Here is a 22,096-nt window from a genome sequence, read left to right as displayed (position 1 = left end):
GTTACAGGGATTTTTGTGAACTATTTCTTGTTCGGGAGCAGTGGCTTCCTGGAGTGTTGGCGTCACTGTGAGGTTGTCAGGCTGGCGAAGAGGCTAAGCTAAGCTAACCGGCCAAAAGAAGGCTGTTTGACCACTCAGAGCCACCGTCCGTGCAAACACCACAGCATAAAGCAATAAAGAAATAAAACAATGCATAGATGTGTAATGTAAAGAAAGATAGTGGCAGGTGATTGCAGAACAACTTGGAATTGGTCACAAAACACAGGATGTGCGAAATATTAGACAGCAGTGGTTACGCTATAGGCAGCTAAATGATAGCTTCTCGCTAATGTCAATCATTCGTTAGCCCTGGAGTAGTGCTATCCATCGTATTGTGAATTTGGGCAACGAAGAGAATAATATAACACATCAAACTCTGTGTGTAACAATTTTTGTCATTTGACAGATTGACAAAACACAGAAGAAAAACTTGGTGTGCTATGGCCTTAACTCTAATAAGCATATTTCCTCAAATGATAAACTATTCCTTTAAAAAGGACAACAGTTTTTTTTGTGACTTAACCACATTGTTCTTTCAGGCGTGCCCCCATAGTACTGCATGTTCAACCGACACACAACCAAGTAATTCTTCCAGCTACTGCAAGACTTGAAAATCCTTCAACACCACGTGACCTGGAATTTAATTTTATTGCTTCTTCTTCCTGAGACGTATTTCTACACACACACTAACATCCCTGCAGATGCATGCATGTGTGAATGGGTTCCCTCGTGTGTGTGTGTGTGTGTGTATGTGTGTATGTGTGTGTGTGTCTCACCACTCTCTCGGGGCTCTCCTGTTCGTCTGCGGAGCCGCTGTGGTGAGGGTTGCGTTGTTGGGCGGAGGGGGATCTGTTAGAGGGGGGCGACCGCCTCTTGTCTTTCACCTGCACACCCCACACAGCAGAAGATGGCGTTAAGTCAATTTGAAACATTCAAGAAGCAGCGTTTTTTTTCGGTGAGGTTTTTCCCTTTAACTTTAACTAACAAGATCATCCGGGCCTCCATCGCAGCTTCGCGCCGCAGCTTCGCGCCGCAGCTTCTGGGAGACTCTAAAGCACACGGGGGCCTGCGAACGTGAATTTATTTTACAGCAACCGCTGACATTCTCGTCTCCAGTGGAGCAACCGGAGAGAAGTGGAGCTCCAGGCTCCCCAGGTTTGAATATAAGTCACGGTGTGCATGTGAGGTTAAGGCAGCTTGACAAAAGGAAATACAAGCTGTTGTACTCTGAGGTACTCTGTATGCTGAACACGCTTTGCTACCAACCCAATAAAACTTGAGGATGTAGTCATGAAACTTCAGTCAGCACAGAGGCAGCAACAATATGTCTTTTTTTTTCTATCTCTGAGGAAGTTCAACTTATCGTCATCCTCTGCAGATGATCGATGGTCTTCCTTTACGACTGAATTCCTTTTATCTTTCTGAGTTACTTCATGATTTGGGACACAGTTCTCTCTGGGGGGGTAATTATGTCCTGCCTTTATTTAATTAAATCTATATAATAATATCGATCCTATCGTGTTACTATCATTATTATCGGGAGTTTTTATTTGTAATGTGTGTGTGTATTTGTTTTCTTCTTTCTTTACCTCTTACCTCCTCTCTGGAGGAAACACGTCATGTCCCAGCCTCCCACATCTCCTTCCTCTAACGCTTCTTAAACCCTCGCATGGTTAATCTTGTAAAAACATCCTGTCTTAGTGCTTCACCTGTTGTCTGGCCGCCGTGACCTCCAACTCTTACCAACAACACGTTTTCCGGAGCAGATTGTGAGCTAAACTCCTTAAAAGAACAACTGATATTATTATTCCTTTCATGCTTTTCAAAAAGACTCATTAAGATTCATCATCGACAACCAAATATTTAATTCTTAAACCTTTTTGACACACAGTGGCCGTATCAGTTACTGTGTGAAAATCAATAAAAACACACTCCCTGTAATGATCTACCAACACACACACACACACACACACACACACACACACACACACACACTAAACCTAAAGCTGTAATGATTTAGCACCCAGCATATGGAGGCTCACATTGAAAAAAATAATGCACAACTCTCTTCTTGAAGTATAATGAGTGTAATAATTTACTACATTTGAAACATTAGCAAACACGGTAAAGTCAATTATTGTGCAGAAAAACAAACGGGGACGTCTGTCAACGCTCATTTCAGTCATCAAACAGCAATCCCATAAAAGCATCGCTCCACTGAGCTAAAAGTGTCGTCCACACATTCAGAGCTGAAGTGCAGCGTGTTACTACTGTGTGAAGGACAGATGGCACTTTTAAAAGGGATTGAGAACACAAATAAAACATCTCCTTCTTAGTGAATACTGATGCAGTGTTACGGCTCTCACTAAAGAACATTGACAGTAGCATGGTTGGTTTGCGTATTTGCATGAGCAGCGGGACGTCTGTGTACTTACGGCTTGATCTCTGGTCTGGCTGAAAACATGGCTGTCCTCTTGGTCTCTGTCAGAGTCTGAAACAGAAAAAAACAGAAACAATTCAGGTTATTCTGGTTTTTATTCAGTTCTTTGGGTAATATCTTAGCTTAGCTTATCTAGTTAGAGTAAGTGGACATGACTAGGGCCCTCATCATATTGCGTATGAGAGTCATAAGAAATAGTAATGAAAGCCATTTTCTGAACTGGCTCAATGAATTTAACTCAAACTGCTCAATAAAGAAAGACAGAAATGAGGTGTATAGAAAAAGGAATAGTTGATCATGCTACTCTAACTTTATACTATGATGGTTGCTGATTTGATTTCATTGATTTTCATATTTTCTACATCTTTTCTTTGCCTTTGTGTTGCCTATGATTCCTCATCTCAATCACTTATTTCTAAAACTTTGAATAAAATGTCTCTGAGGATCTCAGTATTTAGAGTGATTGTTTTACTTTTAAAACAAATAAAATAAAATATAAAAAATAAAATCAATATAACATTACGGATGTGCTCCACTTCTGCGGACATTTTACTCTGGGGTCAGTCTGAAATGGCATTTCTCACAATTTCTTTCAATACATTTTGTTTCAATACAATTGCTACGTACAGTCTACGGTAAACGCAGGACGACACCGGTCCCCGCTGACATGCCATCTAAACAGGACTGTATCATCTAACAATAAATGATCTCCAGTAGCATTCCTAAGAAGGTGTGTTCATGACAGGCAGGTGCATGTGGACTTTTAGCGTCTGCTATCGTGACATGGGTCGTCAGTCTGAAGCTTCTGGGACGGCGGTCTTTAGATTCTCTCCACAGTCTTGGTCATGCCTCTGCACCGGCTACCCGAGCCCAAACCATCCAAAGTCTCCAAAATCTCATGGTACACACCACATCTACTGCACGTCTGTCCGTCCTGGAAGAGGAATCCCCCTTCAGTTGCTCTTCCTGAGGTTTCTTCCATTGTTTTCCCTGGTAAAGTTTTTTGTTTGGGTATTTTGTCCTTATCGAAGAGTTGAAAATGAGTGTCGTATACAGTGTCGTGTACAGATTGGAAAGCCCCCTGTTGTGATATTAGGCTGTATGAATAAAAAGGACACGACTACTCAAACTGCCCCAAAACATCCATGACAGTAGTTCACTGCAAAAATAAAAAGAGTTGGTAGCCTATCAATTTAGATAAGCATTATTAGCAGTATGTCTACTTAATGTGCTTGTTACATTTTAAAGTCCAGTTGACAGTCTCCCCCAGGAAACAGAACGTTATATGAAATAGTGAAGAAAAGAGATAGAAGCAGTAAGAGTAGGATTGTCTAGGTCTTTTTATTTCCAGTGAAACCGCTGAAAACAACAACAGCAGCAGCGGCAGCAACCAGTTTACCATAGCCTGAACTAAATACTGTATGTTGATTAAAGTGATGCCAGGAGACAAATAGTACACTGTCTCACTAAAAGAGAGCCACCCAAGACATATACCCAGAAGGCTGCTGCCATAATGTCTTAGTGTAACTGACGGAAGTCAATCACAACAGATACAGTGCACCACTGTGTAAAAGGGGCTCGCTAATTGGTGCGGCCAAATACAGTAAAGCGGTCCAGACCAGGACAAGACCGATGACCAGATTCCATGGCTAGCTTCCTGATGCTTTGATGTCCACTCAGACATTCAAGGTTGCCAGGCTGGATATCTATCCACCAGTCACCACCGAGAGATGATGCGAGCTATAAGAGCAGCCAAGATGCCAGCAGCAACCGATGAAGCAAAGTTCGCAGCTCCAATGACAAAAACAGAGCCCGTTTAAATCACATCAGCTGGTAGAGAGTACATTTAAGACTTTGTTATTTAATAAAGAAGCCATTGATTTAACTGAAGAGTTTTCTGAATGTCTTCATGTGATCACTTTTTTTTTAACTGCCTCAGCTGAGCTGTGTGTGTGTATTTGGGAGAAAGCCCATCCGTGTGTTCGGACGTCTGGATTGTCAGCGTGGATGTCGTGCCTGTGCGGGTGGGTCGGAGGTATCTGGTGTCCAACAGGTCACAAGAACACATAACACACATTCCTTCTGCCCGGCCGCCAGTGTATCAGTCACAGAGGAGCGGAGACGGGCGTTCATGGAATAGAACGTGTTTCGGAGAGATGGATGCGTGCTTACAATCTGGGACCTGGTTGCTACATTTTAAAAAAGGTTGACGCCCAGAAACATCCCAAACACCGCAATATAAGTCAATTTAGGCGTCTGTAGGAAACGCGCTGAGCTTGCAACTAACTCCAATGTAAACAAATCTGTGTCATTATAATACGCTCAAGTGGTTTTGTTGCCTAGACCTAACTGCCACCATTTCACAACATTAACCCTGCATTACATCAACCATGCCCCTTTCACTTAAACCATTCAACGTTTTACAACGTGAACCACGACTGTTTCATGTTAAGCACGTGTAACGACGTTAGCCATGTGTTACAGCGCAAAAGGCCGGAGTCTTCTGCCCAAGCTGCAAAATATCTACTTCTGGACACTGAGCATATCCAGATGTTTTACCCACCAAAATAAAAATATACAAATGAGAAATGGTACAACTTAATGTTCTGTATGCTATATATATATGATAAATTGAAAAAAAAAAAAATCCGATTTTTGTGCAGATAATTCAACAGTAAATCGTACATAGTTTAGATATTCGGACACATTTAGTTTGACAAGCAAAGTTTGGGTAACATACTTGTTGATAGCGTTGTTGAGATCCAGGCTTTCAACCATTATTTTTGTGCTGAGTGACTGGCATTGAATCAGTGCTGCAACAACAGGTGTGACCGCTGCCGCACTAACGTCCTCAAAGTGGCAGTCAGAGTGCAAATGAGCAGTGATCCCTGCTGCGTTTCAACAGCAAACTCAGCAGTGACAGTAATGACAACGTTGTCTGTACATTTTGTGTCCACAAAAAGCAATATCTTTAGTTATCATAGTAGTTTTCACTTAAAAACTTCTTCTTGTTTATCAAAATGGAAATCTTCTGGAGCTAAAGGTCCTCTTGAAAAAAACGGAATATTTCAGTTAAAGTAAAAATAGGATTATCAGCTAGAGTTAGACTTGAGCACCTGACAGCAGCTTTAAACTGCAGCTCTGTGGGACGGACGGACAGACGGCAGCAGGTGGTTGAGGTGGCACTCCCTCAACGGAGAGGAGGAATGGAGGAATGGTAGGGGAGGAGGAGATGAAGATTTGAAATGCCTCGCAGTGCAGTCTTATTATAGATCAGACTCACACACCTGCAGGCCTCCACACGCCTGATGACTGCCCAGATCCACATGTAGTAGAATATGTAACAGTGGGATTCTGTATCACTCTCCATCACAGCAGTAAGCCAGTTCAGGTCGCAACAGCCGTCCTGTCCTAATGTAATACTGAGTGGGAATGAACTGCAGGTTTTATCTAACTTTAAAGGTGTGGGACACTGATTTAATACACTTTATTTGAAATAGCAAATACGTATGTATCCCAGTCCCAGTAATTCCTGTTGACCACGCCCCTCTCGGCCAAACCAAAGAGCCCGTCTTAGCCCGAATTTGGGAAACCTTTAAAAAAAAAGGCTTGTGAAAAGCAGATTTCTATTCAAAGGAAAAGTCAATAACAGCCTAACAAGGATACAATTGACAAAAGTCACAAAAAATATCCAGGAGGTGTAATCAAAAAAGCACAAACAAGTGAAAGCAAGGTTTCTTCCTGTCTGGGAGGCTCCACGCTTAATTACATGTCACATTATTTCCCAGAGATTCTATTAATAAATTAAATAATAATCATCTGTCTAATTGGTATAAAACGTTTCTTAATACTGTATAAGATGCAGAGCAACCCGCTAATACTGTATGATCCAAAGCAGCTACCATTCAGCTCTAGAGTCTCACTTCTTGCCGTCTGACTGCTCTCACCAGAGAGCAGAGCTGGTCGGTGCCGTCAGACCCTCTGCAGTCTGTCTAACAGGAGCTGGATTAAGTTGTCGTGAGTAGATTTGATAATGCAGGCGGGCTTGTTAGTGAGCTCACAGAGCGGAAAAGACAGCTTAAAGGAGTACCTCACCCCAAAATGAGCATTTGCATATCAATTGCTCACCCCGTTTTACCTTGAATTCGTGAAGAAACAGTTGTTTTTCTTGCATGAAGCATCAAGAAAAGGAGAAAAGCCTTGATGAATTTTAACAACACCGAAACTAACTCTCACACAACTTTCAAAAAACAAAAATAATAATTCCTTTTTCACTGTTTATGCTAGACTTAAATGCAATCAGTGATGTCTACAATGTTTTCTGCATGACCGATGGTTGCAGCTACTGATGAGTTTTAGGAGTCAGCAGAGAACAGAGATAAGGAGAGATGTTGTGATGTGGCCATATAAAGAAAAATGTACCATTTTAAGGAAGACCAACCAACTTTCTCTTTTATCTTCCTGAGACAACCCTTTTGTTACGGTTCAGGAAGGATCAATTTCACAGTGAAAGAAAGCAATGTTGCTGGTATAAGAAACATAAACTGGAACAAGATCCCGGACTTGAGGGTCCATCCCTCCCTATCAGACAAGAGCGTCAATACTGGATCATTCTCCAAAGTCCCAGCATGACAATAATTCCTTTGGACACTAAAGCTTTGTGTGCTTAAGGTCCACACGACCGTGCCCTGTTTCTCTGGTGCAAACGACGGTAAGCTACTCCCACATCATTTGCACAACAGCAAGAAGTCATCCGTCAGGAAATCGTACGCGTACTTCAATCAAAGAGCCAAAACAAATGTTTATCTGGTGAGGACAGTCCAAAGCCCGGCTGACAGCGTCTGTCAGGGAATGTGACGGTGTGATGTGAGCTGAATATTTTTTGTTGTCCTGCTCTGATTTACAGCAGCAGTCCTGTGAAACTGACCCTCTTGCTCTAATCCTATTAAGTTAATGATGTTATAGTTGGCTCAGAAATAGCAGGACTCCAGCGTCAGGTGTCCACTCAAAGAAAACAACCACACATCTACCCTTTAAAAAGTGGACATTTCTTTGACGTAGCACAGTGACGGACAGCTGGGGATGTGAGTTTGTGATTTATGTGTGGATTGAATTATCAGCAGAGGCCAGATATAGAAAAAAACTGGTTTTCTCCTCACACAAGAGTACACACACACACAGAGGAAATACCAAAAACACTTTTTCACAATTGGTGGCAGCCTGAGTACAAAACACAAACTGTATTAGATCTAATTTTGGGAGAGTCACAAGACCGGAGGAGGGAAACTGATTCTATTCCATGAGACCAGACGGGCTGAAAACACATCAACAAAATACATCAGTTCTTCAAAAACACACTGCTATTCAGAAATCAGTGTCACTAGTTTATTCTGAGAGCGAGAACACTGACGATTTAGCGGAGGCAGTATATTGATTTCTTTTCTTTTTAAATGAATTAATTGTTTCTTCTGTTCAACACTTTCAAAGAACTGTATACATATTGATTTATCGGCTTGTGCATTGCATGGAGTTTGCCAGAAGGCAACATGCAATATGTACATGCATTCACATGCACGGAGCCACAAGGTAAGATCAATTGAAAATGTGTGACAATATTTATTGCCTGTATGAAGAGCAGAAGGATGGCATCACAATGATATTTGAAGAGCAGCATCCAATAAGCAATAGGCTTTAGGAACATGGGCACAGAGATGATTGGACACATGGGGTAAATGAAAAGGAGTCATGGGACATTGTGGGGACAGCAGTGGTGATGGGGAAATAAATTCACCAACAGAGGAATAAAGGCAAATGTGACAAAAAAAAGGCAGAAAAGTGAAAGGAGATTGCCTAATTATTTGGTTGTAAAAACGTTTTAGCTGGAAATGAATGTGTACAAGCGGGATAACTTCCTCTCTTTCATAGATTTTCTGTAATTATTCACCAAGACAAATGAAGCGTGCCGTCAACATGTCTCCAACATATGAACATGTTCAATATCAAGCACATGTTGGCAGTATCAAAGATAGATTACAGTTAAAGGTTCAGTTCACCCAAATTACAAAAAAGTAATTTTCCCATTTAACCAATATTACCTATTAGACATTGGGATAGTTGTGGTGTTATTTGAGGAGGTTCCGGGGTTTCTGCCTCCCCCGACACACAATGAAGTTGAAAAGAATTTCACTTATTTATTAGTAACTGCAGTATTGGCCTGTTTACAGTGAGGTCTGTGTATAGTTCAAACTAACATGGACAGCATATCTGTTGGAGAGACACTCCACTGGCTTAACTTGAGACAGATACAGTGAAGGTCAGTTTACTTGCCATGAGAAGTGCTACTCAGCCTGTAAAAACAGTTACATAATATCTTGGAATTTTGGGTTTACATGATGGAACGAATAATAATAAGTCTGCCACTGAAAATGAACACTTTTATACAAAGGGAGACTTGCGTTACGCTGTATCTAACCATGTGAGATGGGTTGTGGTAACAAAACTGTGGTATCATAATGGAGGACCACCGAAAATACAATGTTTATGTTCATCTGTAACGAGGCCCGGTTCTAGACTGCCAACCAATCAGATATTAGTAACACATGATATATTGATGTGGCATTTTTATGGTTACATTTGTTGAATCATCAAGGACAAAATAAAATGCTTTATATTTTTTAAATTTGGGCTAAAGGGGGATACTATCTATATGTATAGTATACATATACAGTATATATACGTATACATATATATGTATGCGTATATATGTATACATATACATGACTGTCGCTCAGTGGTAGAGCAGGTTCGTCCTTCAATCAGAGGATCGGTGGTTCGATCCCCGGCTTTGTTAGTCCATGTCGATGTGTTCTTGGGCAAGACACTTAACCCCAAATTGCTCCCGCAAGCTGTGCCTTCGGTGTGTGAATGTTAGTTAGTTAGTCCTGATGGGCAGGTGACACCTTGCATGGTAGCTACTGCCATCAGTATATGGGTGTGTATGGGTGAATGATGACATGTAGTGTTAAAGCGCTTTGAGTGGTCGGAAGACTAGAAAAGCGCTGTACAAGTACAGTCCATTTACCATTTACATATACAATATACATATATACATTATATAATATGATAATTAGATGGACAAAGTGTGCTGCCCCACTACAGCATGAGAGGAGTAAGAAAGCCTGTGGAGTTCAGTGGCTACAACAGGACACTGACACACCAACATTTAGGATGCGCTTGCTGCTGTGAGCCTCTTGAGATAAAAGCGTCCACCAAACAGCATAATGTTCAAGATCAGTGTGATAGATCCCAGCATGTCTCCTGGCAATTTGAGACATCAGACAAAACCAGACACACCCGCTGGCGTGGGGCTCTGGACAGGAAATGTCTCCACACAAACAGGAAACAGAGATTTTCTTGACAGATACACTCGGCACATGGTGAGAGACATCACAAGGTAATTTGAGGATAAAAAAAGTGCCACAACTATGAACAGTTTTTCTCAGTTTGGGATTAAATTAAAGTCAAAGCATTAAATCTCAGATATTAACTGTTATTGCGCCCGAGCCACTTGTTTACACGAGTCTTCCTTCCTGAAAAGTCGTCCCGTCTTCTCTCTGTGTACTCTGAGGGAAGTTCACCCTCGTACAGACGTCAAGCACCGTTTCCTCTCGAGATCTCCCTCCTGAACTGCCCAATCGACTCTTCACCCTACTTCCTGGTCTAAAATTAACCACACCCACAACGGCAAACACCACCACCCAAAGTCTGTCGCCAGGAAACTGCTATCAGCGTCCATCATTTCAGCTTTGACGCCAGCTACTCTCAGCCCATCGCACAAATCATACCTGCTGCTTTTGCGTTTCCCACACATCTTCCTACAACAAGTTACCCCAAAATACTACTTATACTTATATCACAGCGTCCACAACAACAAAATGCCACAAGAGTTTGACACCTATGACTTTATTTGCAGCATCAGACCTGTGATCCTTGTGACAGTCTGTACGGACATAGAGGAGGGTTCAGTTACTGGCCTCCATTTAGACAAGCTGGAGTAAAGAGCGGTTTGGCAGCTATGCCATTACTATGACGGAGAGACATCAACAACTTATTAAAGCATCTAATATGCTGAGAGCATACAACGACAGAAAATTAAGTAAATAAAAACAACAACTAGATTCTGCAGCCGAGCTTCTGTACATTTAATTGTGTAAAATGTACATTCAGGTAACTGGAATGATTATTACGTTAAATAGAATATTATAGCAATCAAGTGTCAAAAGATCATAAAACAAATCACAATGCAATGAGGAATCTGACGGCCCTCAGAACCTTATAGTAGCTTCACAGTATTTATATCATTTTGTCACCATATGAATTGTTTACCACGTAGCTCACTGCTGCCTGTTGACTGTCTGTGCTAATGCTGGCACGTTCACTGGAATTTCAGTAGCTGACATTGCAAAATAATTATTAATATTGAGTTTTAAGCTCAGTATGATACTGATACAGTTGGACTCTAAACAATTAGTTGAGCGCAATAAATCATCTTCAGCAGAAAACATTATCAATCCAAACCTGTTCTCCTAAACTAGATATCTGTTTTAAGGAGCTAAATGGGAATATTTGTTTGATAAGGAAGGAAAGAAAAATACCTAACCAGAGAAAAAGTTGCTGAAAAGTCCTCCTCGGGTTCTCACTCCCAACTCGTCAAATATCGACGTTTTGGTCAGTGCCCCTCGCCATCAACTAACTCCAATGTAAACCCTCCCGCAGCATTAGTGGATGTAAGAGCATGTGACGTTGTATACAGTGTGTGAGAGTCCGCTTAGGGCGCGTAGGAATTCCGTCTAGGAATACAGTGTTCCTGTCCCGTGTGAAACTAAAAGCAAACGTTGATATTTTGTCACCCAAGTCACTAGCCGCGTGAGTCGTTAGTGTCGTAAGTCACGTGAGCCGCTAAATTTGTCCTGAATCTAACGTAGTGATTTTGCTGCCTAAATTTAACTTCCTGTGAAGATGGAAGATTATTTTGAAAGGACACTGTGCACGTAACGAGCGTATACTGACACGCTGTCTTAAGATGCTGAAAATAAATGGGTACTAGAGGTGTGCCTACTGCGCCGCTCCCCGATGCCAAGGGACGCCGGCCAAGCGTCGGTATTTGACGAGCTGGGAGTGAGAACGTGTTGTGAAATCTGTTTGGTATACATTTGATATAATCTAAGCACCAGTATCGGTGGCCCAAAAGTGACCCAGCGCATGCATTATGTAATATTCCTTCACAGAGTGGATGTGCTTTGGCTTGAACCTCCTCTGTACCCACTTTGGGCCAACACATACCAGGCTGGTGGAGCTGCAGTGTGGGGGGGGGGCAAACAGATCCTATGACCATCACACTGCAGCTGTCGCCAGTGTGTAATATTCAGACAGGGGTTATTTGAAATGAGCGCGTATTGCCACAAGCAGCTCTGTCAGCTCCGCCACTTCAACTTATTTTTGGACGCTATTATCATGAGAAATTAGTTTTCTCTAAACGTCGTGGTACGTGTGGTGTTGTCCAGTGTCGGGGTGCCCCACCCACCTGGCATACCTAAAGTTTTAAGTAAATGCTACGAATAATTTTCAAGTGTTATTTGACCCGGGTCACGTTACAAAACACTCATATGAACTTTGAGTCATAGTGGCATGCCACACTGCAAATAGTTCCCGTGAAGCTGAGTGAATACTCAAGTGTTTGTAACCAGCAACTGGCATGTTGGAATAAACACAAGCGACAGCTGTCTTACTAAAAGTGTCTTTGCGTTTTAAACAGCGCGCTATTGTTTTGCTCTCCCAATGTCAGCAATGTGGAGTCTGCAGGCTGCTACATCAACTATTCTGCAAAGCTCCCCGAGTTGCCGAAAGTTGAAGCAACTTTTGAAAAACAAAGGTGGTTCCTCAGGCTGATTTAAAAGTAATTGCACAGGACCAAGAGCAACAAAGGTATGGCCTGCTACTCCAGAAAGTGAGCCATCAGTCCCCTTTTCGACCGTGACTTCAATTACCTGACATCCCTCTCTGCACAGAGCAACACTGCAGAGCCCTATGGCGTAAGAGACTTCATTAAACCACATCCACCCAGCCTACCTTAATTCTCAGCCTCAGCGTGCCTCCTCCAGCGGTTCAAAGGTGACAGACCTCCACCTGCGGAGCTTAAATCTCAGCCTCTCTCTCTCTCTCTGTTCTTCTCTTCCCTAAGACTCCCTCTCCCTCACATTCACTTCCTGTCTGTCCTCGGCTGCTCTGCTTCACTTGTTCTTCTTGGTATTTTTATTTTAATCTTTCCCCCCTCTATGTATCTAAAGCCTTTTCCCCTTGTCACTAGCCAGCCTGTTGCTCCCCTCACTGAAGCCTCAGGCCTGGCCCGAGCCCATGGCATCTCCAGGAGGGATGCATCCAGCTGCCTGATTGGCCCGAAAGGGAAGAGAGATGCCCATATTAGGGCAGCGAGAGGCGGGGCTGCACGCCTGCGATAAAGAGGGGAGGGAGAAGAAGATAACAAAGTTTGTGACATAGTAGACTCTCTGTCTGAGTGGTGAGACCACAGACTGTTTCTCTCCCAGCAGGCCTCAACAAAAAACACGGTTTTATGAAATCCATCACTTTCCGTATCTGACAATTTGGGCACAACAAATAGAGCTGTGCTTGTAGGTGACTTGAACTATCTCATATCATATTTTTCCAGCTCTAAAACAAAGTGAGTACATTGATTTTGAATGATCTGAGGCCAAGTGTTTTTCTTCTTTTGCAAGAGATCAGCACAATGATCAGGGATCAACTACAGGAACTCCTCTCCCTGTTTCCAGGAGGAATGTAAAAGTGATATAGCGGTGGCCGTTTTACAAATAGACCTGGCTACACAAATGCAGACATAAGGCTATAAAATAAAAGCTCAAAGGTCAGCCTTTCTACTTAGGATAATGCTCCTCCTCATCTACCATACAACTGTATAATGCTGAGTTTGCATGAATGAGTGCCAGAGTGACTTAATCTGCATGTTGACCAATAGGGCAGCTTCCAAAAATGTGCTGTACTCTGTTCAACATCTTTAGATAAAAAAACAAAAACTACATGTTGTGTTACATTAGACACAGGGGTTTTCTCACCAGTAAGCTGTCTGTTGGTGATTTGGATCTGAACGTCCCAGCTGAGCGATATAACTTCAAACCTGGAAGCCAAAATAAACCAGAAGACTAATAAAATCCCAACGGTCTTCAGATGCCTGGATGAGCGCTCCAACAAGTGATGTTGTCGGGAAGTTATTTTGATCTCAAATGGCCTAAAATAGGAACAGCAGGCACTTGGATCTCATTTTAGAGAAAAGTGTGACTCTTTCACTCTTTCAGGGGAACGGCGGCTGCTGTTGTGTGTTTGTGCGTGTTTGTCGGCTTGTCTTTGTATATTCCATGTCTGCATTTCAACATGTCAGTGCATATCTGTCTGTACATGTGTGTATGTCTATGTCTGCTTCCCCTCCCTGTACTTACAGATGATTTGTAGTAAACCAACTGGCTGGCAAGCCATAGTCCTCCCTGAGCAGAGGCATGTAAAAGCCCCCCCACCCCACCCCTCCCACTTAGGAGCTAGACACCAAGGATGGAAGAGACTCAAAATGACTGCAAAATGTGATGATTTTGCGTCTCTTTGTAGTTGTTTTGCATCTTTGTGGTCGTTCTGTGTCTCTTTCAAGGACACTTCAGCAGGACTTATGCTGGTCACACTGAGGGCTTGACCCACAGGCGTTAACCTCACATACGCTGTATCTATAGGCTCATATTCAGCACCTGCCACCCAGTGGAAAATAAATCAAGGTGGCACTAACGCGCACATAGCAAGACACAATTTCGCACTCACTGAGGGGAAATGAAGCGGAGAGGCGTTCACTCCAGTGGAAGTAATTCAGCTGCATGAAAGAAGTTTAACTGACACTGTAAAGTAATCCCAAACTGTATGACGCATAGATGCCTGCAGATTCTATAAGTGATTGTTAACAGCTGTGAAAATGTCTTATTATTTATTGATTTAGACTACCGACTGAGATTAAACTCGAAAGAAGACGTTGGTGGGGCTGGCAGCCAAAACCTCGGAATAAAATGATCAATATACAACATGAAACAATAAAACATATTCTGATGTAAAGTCTGAAATGCTGAAAGGAAGACAACTGATCACTGAAGTCAGGCGACTAAAAGAAAAGTCAATCCAAAGCATTAAAGCGTCTGCACACCCGTGCTGGTTCCACTGAATCTCTTCTAAAAGGAGCGCTGACGCGGGATTTGCTCCTCGTTCAATTTCTACGAGTTGTTCAGACAAAATAAAGAATCTGATGTCACCAATATGAACCACTAATGTCAGCTATTCAATCAAGTTCATGGATTCACAATAACTGCAGCACCCCACACACCCATAATACACCGTCACAAGGGTTTTTACTTTCGCTCAACCTCTTCTCTGGACTGTGGGTCGGTACAAACCCAAACTCAACTTGATTGACATCTTAGAGCTGGACAACCTCCAACTTTGTCCTTCTTTATTGGTTTAATAAATCCGGCATACTTGCATTATTCCCACCATCATAGCTCCACCAAACTACACAACTTAGTTGCCAGACTGCATTTCTTTAAACCACAGAACACGTTGAATGTCAACATTTCATATCAGCTTTGCATCACGTTTGCAGAAGCACACAATGCTACGTGGTTAATGCTGTGAAACGATTACTTGGGTTTCGGCATCAAATCTCGTTAAGGTTAAACAAAACATCATGGTTTGTGTCAGAATAACTAATACTTAACTAATAATAAGAAGCTCGAGTAATTTAACCGACCGCCCTGAGCAGACATTCTTACGCAACAACTTAACGTAACAACCCAAAAGTCAATGTTTAGTTTTGGTTTCACATGGGACCCATACAGCTGTCTCCTGGGTGAAAGTCCCGTTATTGTTTAACCCATCCACCACCCCTCTCAATGGCTATACTCTTCATTACACCATATAACCTTCAATAATGGTCACTCCTACTACGTCGCTTGCTCTGACCGAAAGCAAAAATCATCAAAATCCAACATATTCAGGGTTTGCAGATATGTACAATGCCAAAACTTTTTCCTGGCAACTCTGCAGAACTACAACCTGAGCAGAGTTCTGATTAGCCAAAATACAGGAAAACAGCTGCATGGGTGTGCAGATCCTTTAAGCCTCTATTCAGACCGGGGCTTTAAAATCCACATCACGCCCCCCCCCTTGGACTTAGTACAACACTATCCAGCCCCGTACCCAGCCCACAGCCCTACAGTAGAGCGATGGATGTGTCCCTTGCCAGAGAGCCGTGCCGGTGGGGGTGATGGTGTGGGTGATGGGGGGGGGGGGATGCTGTCAGCGCAGATCAGGCAGCAAGCACTGTGTCAGCTAACATGGTCATTGTTGCACTCCAGCTCCCGCACAAAGCCAGGATTTAGATACGGGGAGGCCTGGGACCATGAAACAAGGGCTGGGCCGGACAGGGGAGGGTTGGAGGGTGAGAGAGATGGAGAGAGGGAGAGAGGGAGAGGTATCTGTTTTTCTCTCTCAGTGAAGGAACTGAACTGATGGATTACATGCTCTTTTATTAAAACCAAAAGTACCACTATCAAGTTAAAGCCGCAGCAACGCGCTCATATGACATCGGATGGGAGCTCGGCAGACATTCACAGGAGTCTTTGAATGTGTGTGATTGGCAGGAGCGAGGATAGTCAGGGAAGAAACAAACTTGGGGAGCTAAAGGAGGACTGTGGAAGAGTGGAGGTCCCACCAGACCGCAGCTATGCCCTCGTCGACGCTTAAATGGGCCAAGAAACTGGAGCAGGTTGCGCGTTACACTGAAAAACATGCCGGGTCTGAGAGTCTAAACACAACCTGTGCTTTTGCCTTTAAGCAGCCATAATTATGTTTGTATGTTTACATTTATGCTTCTCCTGTTAGACAGGTGAAATTTTAAACTTGGTTGTTTACACCAAAAGAACAATCAAAGAAAGCTCAAAAGAGGTCCAAACCCTGGCTTCTTTCTCACGTACGCACAGCTGACCAATCACAGTGTGATGTGGGTGTAAGTGTCAGGTCCTTGGTGTCAGAAGGGTTCAGAAATGGTCGGACATATGCCCCCAGAAACATGCTGAGTAGGGTTTTTTCCCAAAGCTATTCGACCATCCAACAAGCATTTGTCTTCTCTCAAGCTTCAAGTGTCCAAGCCGTGGTTTCTGGAAGAAGAGGAGGCTGATTGAGAAAAAAGTATGGATATCTCCCATTAAACAGCTGAAAACGCTGTCCGAAGAAAAATGTGATCAACTATGATTGAATGTGCTGCCAAGAGTCTTCATCTCCTCTTGTCTGACAGTAAACAAGGGATCAGGAAAGTTATAGGGGTATTGAAATTGATTCAAATGGCTGTTTAATGGTAATAGGAGCCTAATTAACAACAAACTCTGCAGCTTTTAGGTCAGTATTTTGGTTTCCTGGCAGCACACAAAACCATTAACACCTCCAATCCTCCTTTGACGAACTGAGTGTACCCTCAACAGACAGCTGACACAGCAACTAGCTGACGAACAAAATCCCAAAACTTCTAGACCAATATTTCTCAGATAGACACCAGAGCAAAATAAAACTAACAAAAAAAAGCACTGACTATTAGATTTATATCCATTAAATGAACAGAAACATAACTTTAATGGAAGGCTCATGTTGCTGAGCAGTGGACACAGAGGATAATAAAAATAGTCATTATAGGAAAGTGTCATACAACTTCCAAATGCAACTCCAATCCTCCATTCTTAATTTTTAAAAGAATCTGATGATCAGTGGTGCACAAGTGTGGTGGTGAAGAGATGATGGTACACAGCTGGCCAAATGAACTGCTGCTTTGGGCTCGTCGATCTCTGGGAGATAATCATGAAACAGAATTACACAAAGCAGGACAGACGTTTGCGAGTGACTCTGGCTACCTAGCATAGCTGCTAATAGCTAACAAGACACCACACCTTTCAGTTATTAGAAACCTCATCATATTTAGATCTCACGTGACGTCATATTATCATCACGAGGAGTTACAGATGTGACCAAACATTGGCCACAGTATCAGCAAATATTGAACATGGACCAGGACAACAAAATGATCTGGTCCACTTATACCAATCGCAAAAACATTGCATTTAGCATCCCAACACCTGCACGTAGGATGAGTATAGAGTGGTGAAGTAAGCATATTCAAAAATAAATAAAAATAGGAGAACTGCATTTTCCCCATCACAAACATATTACATGAAGATGACGAGTAGAAAAAAAATCCAAAGGTAGTAGTTTTAGGCTGAAAGTGTGAAAAGAAAAGATTCTCAACTCATGATAGAAATGGACACTTTTTTTAAACTGTTTGAACTCCCTAACCTTAAATAAAGTATCTCCCAGAGCTCAGCCATCACAGTAGATCATATTTCTATGTGACAATTAGGAGAAAATGGAAATGTGTTTTTGTCATATAATCCAATTGCTCGTATGACAATACCCTTCCAATTTTTGTGTCCACAGTTATTTATCCTGACCTGCATTGGAGGAAGGCGTCCAGGTGACTCTGAATATTCCACGCAGACACTCACACATGGTCCACAGCAGGAGGCCAACAGAGGTAACACACCGATGGAGCAGCCCGCACACGGGCTTGGAGAGCTGGGCGGCGGAGCTGGGGGAGGCAGGTGGGCGTTGGAGGCGATCTGGGGATCGGTTTGACTGTCTGGGCCCGCGGGAGAACGAGCTACACTGTCAGTGTGGATCACAAACAGAAAGAAAGCGAGAGAGAGAGGGAGAGAGAGAGAGAGAGAGAGAGAGGGTGGAGGGGTCCCAGGATTGGGGGAAGAGAGGGAGGGATGGAGGGAGAAAGAGGGATGGACAGCAACAGAGGGGGCTGATGGTCAACAGAAAGAGAGACAGAAGATGAGAGGGACTATCTCATCAGTGTGTGTACATATCAACATATGGACCACTGAACTTTCTTTGCAAACCCCCATAGAGTTAGCGATAGACATCGGGTATGTATGTGCGAGTGTGTGTGAGGTAGAGGCGACAGCAGCGAGGCAAGACAGAATAGGGGTGTATTAGCACTAGTGGGCAGTCAGCAGTTTGCTCCAGCCCTCTGTAAAGCCCCGCTCCATTGTTTGCGGTGCTGGAGGCTTTAGCTGTGGCCCAGCAGGGCCTTGTTACTGGGCTTAGAGGGGCTGGACACTGGATACCAGTCAGACACAACCACAGCCAACACACCTCGGATGGAGGGAAACACAACCTCCGCTCACGGCATTTCATCAGTGAATGATCAGAAATGTAATTTGATGGTTAAGGCTGGCCTTTTTTCTTTCTTTTATTTAATTTTAAACAAATCTCGTGAAAAGTACAAAAAACAACAATAAATTTTGCTGTCAATACTTTCCAAGTTCACTGTGGCTCTGTGCCCCAAGTGCATTGGTTCCTACTAAAGAGAAAAACTAAAGGAGTAAACAGGGTGTTCCGTGCATCTTCTAGCAGCATGCAGCTGAATCAGGTGCCTCCCAGCTCAAGGACAGCAAACTCCGACCAAAATGGAAAAAGGGACTGGAGCACACTGATTGATTGGCAGCCTTCAAATAAAACATTTCAATATTGCTGTGTCTCCATCAGAGCCCAACAGGACAAAGACAAAAAGCCAACACATATAGTCAACCTACAACAGGTGTGCAATTCTCATTGGATAATTGATTGAACAAGAAATCAAATCTGTTGGATAGTGGATCCAAAGGTGGGAGTTGCAAAGTCAATGTCCAAGTGACACAGCCCTTGCCCCACAAATAACACCAGGAACAAAATAACACAGATATCTCTTCAAGTAGCAAAGATAAAGTACACAAAGTACAAGTACTGCATCCATCAAGTTTAACACATTAAACAAAACATGATGAATTATCCAAAGAGCCAGAGTCCAGTATGCCTCTTTACAACTCTATACATCAGACCCTCCAAAAGATTAAAATATACACTCTTACGTACTATTGTAAGACCAATGGTTGATAAACAAAGAAATGCAAACTTAGATCAACTGATAACCAAAATAAATATGTAATAGCATCAGGAAAATGACATAGAAAACCACCAGGATCAGATGGGTTAACCTCAGAGAGCAACTACTCGATATATTTATTCATTCCCTGTCAACAGCAACTCTCCCAAAAAACGTAACCATAGACTCATTTTTAAAAAAAGACAAGAATCCTGCAGAATATTATTTCACTTTTAAACGTTATTGGTAGAACAGCAATTAGAAATAGGCCTCCCCTCAATTATTTCTGAAGACCAAACAAGCTTCATCAGTGGAAGACATTTATTCTCAAATGTATGGAGTCTGCTTACAGTAGTATCCACTCCACCTACAGCCACAGAGCCTGAAGTACTACTTTCTCTGGACGCTGGGAAGGCGGGGTTGAATGGGTTTGGCAAGAATTTAATTTCCTGGATCCGACTAATTCCCTCTCTTTCTGACAAAATCATTCTCTCGTTTGTCTGGGCAGGAAAGGTGGCGTAAGAGTAAGAAAAGGGGAGTTAGATTGGTGTTAAATGGAATCGCTCTCCTGCCACACATCCTCACTTGCAGCTTTGACATGCTCTCCGTTATCTATCTCATCAGTAAAGTATTCGTCAAACAGTTGTTTTGTCAGCCCTGAAGATATGGACACAGTTCCGTAAACACTTCAAGCTGTTCAACCTGAGGCTCTTTGGCCCAATTATGCAATGACAATCTATTTCAACCATCTAAACTCAACTCTGCCCACACAGTTTGGAATAACGAAGGAATCATATTATTTAGACACCTGTTTTTGGATGGCACATTTGCCGCCCTTAAAGGTCTGACCAGCAAATACAACCTGCCTCGAGGTGCCTTTTGGGCTAGCTCAAGGTTTGCAGCTTTATTATGAATCATTGCGCTACATTTCCTCACTTGACTCCGGAAAAATTGTCAAGTGTTGAAGAGAAACCAGAAAACGTGACAGGGTTGACATCTAAGTTATACAAATAAATCCTTAGATGTGATGTCCTTCCATTTGACAAAATTTAACGCGAGTGAGTGGCTGAACTGGAAACACAGTTTCAAGACCCCTGGTGGGAGAAAAAGCCAAATTACAGGTTAATTATTCCTCCTCTTGTTCCTCTCAATCTTATGAAGTTGTACCTCGGCAGAGCTAAACTAGCAAAATAGTTCCCTGGCACCAGTAAAAGATGCACCTCTCCTCTTTCCCATCTAGGGAAAAAATGAGAAAGTGCCTTTCTAAGTTGTGGAATGTGGAGCTACATTACCAAAATATGAGAAGATAGGTTGCCATGTAATGTTTAAAACTCGAGGTGAGTTCTTGATTATTTTTCTCCAGTTTAAGGACCGACATTAAACCGTCTGCCAAGACTATGACTCCGTAGCTCTGGGTAGACAGATACAGTATGTTGATCGGATAATTCAGGATCAATGAGTGGAAATGGGCCGGTTGTGTTCTTGCGGGGCTGACAAGGTGAAGTGGAAACAGGTGAGTAGGTGACTGGAGCAGGTGGAGAAGACTGAAGGCATCTGCTGCACAGGAGGATAATGCTGAATGGGTTTTGGGGAAGTGAGAATGTGGCCGGACAGAGAGGCAGCACTGAGAATGGGCTTTGGATATAACTTGTGTGGGATCCTGTCATGAACTAAACTTTTGCACGAGTCAAAAGTCTGCAAAATGAATCCACTAAATCAGCTTCACGTTTTCTGATCTGATGCCACTATTGACGAGAAGCCATCTTCTGTCAGTGTATTCCAAACCGTTACAAACCACTGTTTCAAAAAACAAACAAAAAACATCCACCATCAGCTCCTCCCTGCACGGAATTGGTTTTCTTCCAAATCATAATCTAATTGTTGTTGAGATATTTCACTGGACCAAAGTGTTGCATTGCCATATCACATGCGGCTAATCGTCAACAAAAATCACGCGATACCTCCAAAAGTTTGTACATTTTTTTAAAACAGTGAATTATTCACCGCTACTTTTCTACATTTGTGGTTTCTCCCCCACAGAGGAAACATGTGACGCTTCATCACCTCCCAGGCTGATAACTGTAGTTTATACTCATTTTATCAGAAGGTGTTTGGCTGCCACATGCCAAGCTAATCCCTACAAAGTGCAGAGTAGTTGAGAGCTGAGTCATCGAGGACGGAGCCAGCGTGCGCACACACTCGCTTCAAACCCTGAGAATCCTGTGGGTTTAACAGAAAGTGACTCAGACGGATCACACAGGTTTTCTTCTCCCGATGCCCGCTCGCTCACAGCTCAGACCTTCAAGCTTAAAAACGTAGTCGACAGCACTCCTCTACTTTTCCACCGCTCAGTAAGATGAATCATTTATTTTGAGGCATTAATCGTCATTTCTGTGAAGACACAACCGCTGCTGTAGGAAAGGCCACCAGAGGGGCAGCAGAAACGCACACAAACCAGATCACATGTATGACCGACAGACTGGACAATCTCATGGTGGTATCAGGGCAATGACACAGAGAAC

The 22,096-nt window shown here is 42.8% G+C and overlaps 1 protein-coding gene across 1 annotated transcript in view; it reads right to left on the bottom strand.

The window, feature by feature from the left end:
* Nucleotides 1-18,151, bottom strand: part of prx (periaxin) — a 45,584-nt gene extending 27,433 nt beyond the window's left edge. The window contains exons 1-3 of the mRNA XM_076112054.1: nt 18,094-18,151; nt 2,475-2,530; nt 816-923 (exon numbers count right to left, since the gene is read on the bottom strand). Of these exons, the coding sequence (XP_075968169.1) occupies nt 816-923; nt 2,475-2,530; nt 18,094-18,151 (222 nt within the window). The remainder of the gene's footprint in view (nt 1-815; nt 924-2,474; nt 2,531-18,093) is intronic.
* Nucleotides 18,152-22,096: the final 3,945 nt, after the last annotated feature.

This window comes from Anarhichas minor, unplaced genomic scaffold, assembly GCF_050575085.1.
Source record: "Anarhichas minor isolate MPS153535 unplaced genomic scaffold, ASM5057508v1 ptg000046l, whole genome shotgun sequence".
In the NCBI taxonomy this organism is placed as follows: Eukaryota; Metazoa; Chordata; class Actinopteri; order Perciformes; family Anarhichadidae; genus Anarhichas; species Anarhichas minor.
This window is presented reverse-complemented; position numbering and strand designations above follow the sequence as displayed.